The sequence below is a fragment of the Etheostoma cragini genome, chromosome 7 (genome assembly GCF_013103735.1).
Source record: "Etheostoma cragini isolate CJK2018 chromosome 7, CSU_Ecrag_1.0, whole genome shotgun sequence".
Classification (NCBI taxonomy): Eukaryota; Metazoa; Chordata; class Actinopteri; order Perciformes; family Percidae; genus Etheostoma; species Etheostoma cragini.
In genome coordinates this window covers 3150003-3154105 of record NC_048413.1, presented here as the reverse complement: position 1 = coordinate 3154105, position 4103 = coordinate 3150003, and the positions used below count along the sequence as shown (strand labels likewise).

Sequence of the window (4103 nt, the reverse complement as noted above, 5' to 3'; positions counted from 1 at the left end):
AGGGAGAGGCAGAGGTAAAAAAAAGTTGGGATGGCTGTCTTCTTTTTCCGTCTTATCTGCATACAGTATAGCAAATCAATTAAGCAAGTGGTTAACTTCACTTTTTAATTGGCTGGAGTTAGATGTGAATATGCGGCGGTGGAATGAGAGGCCAAATAAATCAATGTGGAGGTAGCGGGGTCTGCTGGGTTAACCACAATGCACTGGTGCATTACCAGGCCTAATTAAATAGTATGTCCTCCTGGCTTGACTTCCCTCTGACAGCAAACCCACCCACGGGGATGAGAATTTGGCCAGAGCAAACAAAGGCCTACTTATGGGAAAACAAATAAGCACTTCCAGGTCATGGCCCTGATGTTGCTGAGGTGGGGGGTGGGGGGGGGCATCCAAACATTGGCTTGGTTGGTTGCAATTAGAACCCGACCGATATTGTCGGTATCTGCATTTATGATGCTTGATAAATGATTCTTGTTTTATATTGCATTTTATATACAGTGCATGAATCAGAATCCTTTATAATGACCAAATAAATGATTCTGATAAGTGAATATTTAAAAAATTCAAATAAAAACAGACAACCGTGTTTTGAGTGCTGGCGTTGCATAGTTTGTCCACCAAAGGACGCTCTAAAACGTCCCACACCTTTTTTTGTTATTGTGTTTTTGTTGAGAGGACTTTAATGTCACTTAATAATGATATGTTGTTTTCTTTTTTATACATGTTATTTATCAGAACTTTAATACATTTTAATGTACCTCTGTTCTGTTGGACAATACTCATAAACTATAAATAACTCATAAATAACTACAAAATGTAGCATTAGGGGAATCTGTTTATGTTTTGTTACGCGTTTCTGGATTTATTTTTTAAATATACAGCATACTGTATGGGCCGATATATTGGAATATTGGATTTTTAAATCACCAAATATTTGTATCGTAATGGCCTTAAAAATTGTTCAGACTCTAGTTGCAATGTATGAGAAAACTCAAAGAGTGCGAGGAAAAACTGTCTTTATGAACAGTAAGCTATTAAAAAGACTTACAACTACAGCTACAACAGGAATAGCTACTTACTTTTTAAGTAGTGTTGTGTTTCTTTTGTTTGTGTGGTTCTTTTATCTGGTTCCCTTTTTAACTTTGGTGCCAAAGTTACTTTCAAAGAGCTGCAATAACCTTGTAAGAAGACAAAATACATTAAAATATATGAGGAGGCATCTGCGCATACTGCACAAAGAGAAGGCAGATGTCAAAGAGACAGACCCGTAAAACTGAACTGGCCCTCTGTTTGTTTGTGTGTGTGTGTGTGTGTGTGTGTTTGTGTGTGTGTGTGTGTGTGTCTCAGAGCCCTTGGGTACACCCTGAAGGTGAGTAGAACACATGAATGTGCATCTGTGAGCATAGCCCATACAGCCATACAGGTAAATCCAAGCATACACATAAACAAAGTGGAGCATATTCTGTTTGTGCTCTTTGTCAAAAACAAATGCTCTCAGAAAAAGACATACAAGACGACGAGACAGGAAGACACCCGACACTGGACATTGACACATCTGCAGGCATTAGAAGCTTCTTTAAGGCTTTTTCCCCATTCTCACTGGGTCCAGCGGAAAAAAAAGCACAGTGGCAAAGCTGTGTCGCATTCAAACCCTCTCAGAGCAAATCAGACATTTCAATGTCAAAAGCCCTACCCATCTCTTCACAAGACATTTTGTATAGCTGTTTCACAAAATTGAACATGCCAGTATCAAGTTTAACCTAGGTTTCACTGCTATAGTGGTTATGACATGCCTTAAAGAATACAAAGCAAGTCTTTAGCTAAGTAATAGCATCACCACTGTCACTGATGCCAAAGTCTTATCAAGCTGTTACAAGGGGGGGAGATCACAGGGTACCTCAAGATACAATACGATACAGGACTCATGATACTGATAATACCATGATACAGCAATTCTGTGATGATCAATATATTGCTAGACAATCCGATATTGGTGTAATTGTGAATAGAAAAGGCTTGTGAAAAGGTTGAGTGCAGGTTTTCTCTCTTTAAAAAAAAAAAACACAATTCTGTAGCACAATTTTTTCAGTCTGTGAATTTATATGACACAATCATAGAGCAACTATGGGTCCAGACTTTGGACTTTAACTGCGCCTTGGGAATCGGTTATTTTTTCTCAAACTGCTGTCCCCCATCCCGTTCCTCTCTCTCTCTTCCTCTTCGGCTAACTTAGGTCCAAGTTTCTCTCATTTATGTGTCGAGGAGCCATTAAGTAGTGACGCTGGGAGCAGGGAAATCTATTCAGAGGGCCTTGTTTTATTTATTAAATGTTGATATCATCACATATTTCAAAAAGGCATGCAACCAGCTCCTTATTAACAGTCACAGTTGCACACATTAACTGTTCATGTATTGTCCAAGCTTTGTTTGCACTGTTTGTATTTGTCCAGCCCATGCTGATCTGCCCTGTACAAATGTTTCTGTCCTCATGTGCTGGAACTGTGTTGTTGTTTTAGTTGTCTGAATCTGTCTAGTCCATGTTGATGTTCTGTACAAATGTTTCTGTCTCTATGTGCTGTAAACACTTTCAGTGTATTATGTTTCTGCAGAACAAGAACCTGCTGGAAACCTGCAGGCCCATTTATATTGTAATGTAATGTTACTCTTTAACTTTCCTGTATAATTAAGGTAATTAAATGAATTCTCGTATAGCAAAAAGGACAGCTATACATTACTGTGTTGATATTTTTGTCCCACCCCTAGTTACAAGCTGGCATCGCTTTTGAATTGCAAGTAAAGTCCAACATCAGCCGACTGCCTCGTGATCCTCTGCAACGAGATGCAGCCACGTGGTAGCTGATTATTGCACATTGATTGGATGTGTGTGGGCAGAAAGGACAGACGGACTGAGGATTATGGGTACTGACCTCAGTGATGCGTGGGTTGGTGCACTTGACATTCTTACTGGACAGGTTTAGCCAGCGGGTGGTGTAAGGATTGATGGGAGGGCAGTGGTGCAGCAGGGTACACCTCCCCTCTCCACTGCACCAGCCGCACTGAAACTTCCTCTCTGCCTTCAGACATGTGCCACAGCTGTCCCGCTGGGCTGCACACTTGTACAGGTGCACTATGGGATACGGGAGGCAGAATGGATATACAGTGAACACACAACAACTGAGCAACCGACACTTCTATTCGGAATGTATTTTTTTATTTAAAGAAAAGAGACAGCAGGTCTGCTGTGAGTGCCAGGCTATCTGGTCTTTGTTTCTATTTCCGATAACACATTTATTATTTTTATGTACTCACACTTTACTGAGAGAGATTAGGAACAAATGACAAAGGGCGTTAGATTTAGCCATCTTCATCCTGCTTGCCAGCACATGTTGACAACAGCATCTCACGTTCTTACCTTGGATATTCTCCGGGTTATCGATAATGAAGTTGCCGTTCCACACCACCGAGAAATCCACAGGCAGCTCACTGATTTTCATTCCCTCGTACAGATACTAGAGGCCGAGGATGGTGGGAAAGAGATAGAGAGAGGGGAGAACAAAGACAAAAAGAGATAGGGATTTCAATGGGCGGTTTGGGAATTTAAATTCCCCCGAGCCCTTGTAGATGCAGCACTATGTCCTTCTAAAGTTACCCCCAGGTTTCGTCATCTCATCATCAGAGCTGACATAGTGAGAAGCCACAAGGAATAGGACAGCTGAGCAGAAGCTTGAGCTTCCCTTCTGGCCTTTGGATATGCTGTCCTTACTTGCCTCACATGCCCTTAATTCCAGCCTGACTTTTATTGTGTGTGTATTTGTGTGTGTGTGTGGGCGAGAGAGAGTGTGGGGGGAGAGTAACTGTGTACGTGTATGCTTCCTCTGGGAATATACTGCAGAAGTCAGTTTGTGCTTGACTCCAAGGCTGAGCCACACAGTCTTCTCTAGTGTAATTACCGAGGCTGCATCTCCTGCGTCTCCACGAACTAAACAAAACACACACACACACACAAACTGTGGCAATGTGGTATGGCACTCGTCTTCTATATAAAGCAATACAACCCAACCATAATTACCATTGTGCAGTATATTTGTTTTATGCATATAAAATGT

General features: G+C 41.3%; 1 protein-coding gene across 1 annotated transcript in view; it reads right to left on the bottom strand.

Annotated features, from left to right (window-relative positions):
- The window catches only part of plxna2 (plexin A2), a 207933-nt gene that overhangs the window by 67177 nt on the left and 136653 nt on the right, over nucleotides 1-4103 (bottom strand). The window contains exons 11-12 of the mRNA XM_034875731.1: nucleotides 3410-3506; nucleotides 2925-3124 (exon numbers count right to left, since the gene is read on the bottom strand). Of these exons, the coding sequence (XP_034731622.1) occupies nucleotides 2925-3124; nucleotides 3410-3506 (297 nt within the window). The remainder of the gene's footprint in view (nucleotides 1-2924; nucleotides 3125-3409; nucleotides 3507-4103) is intronic.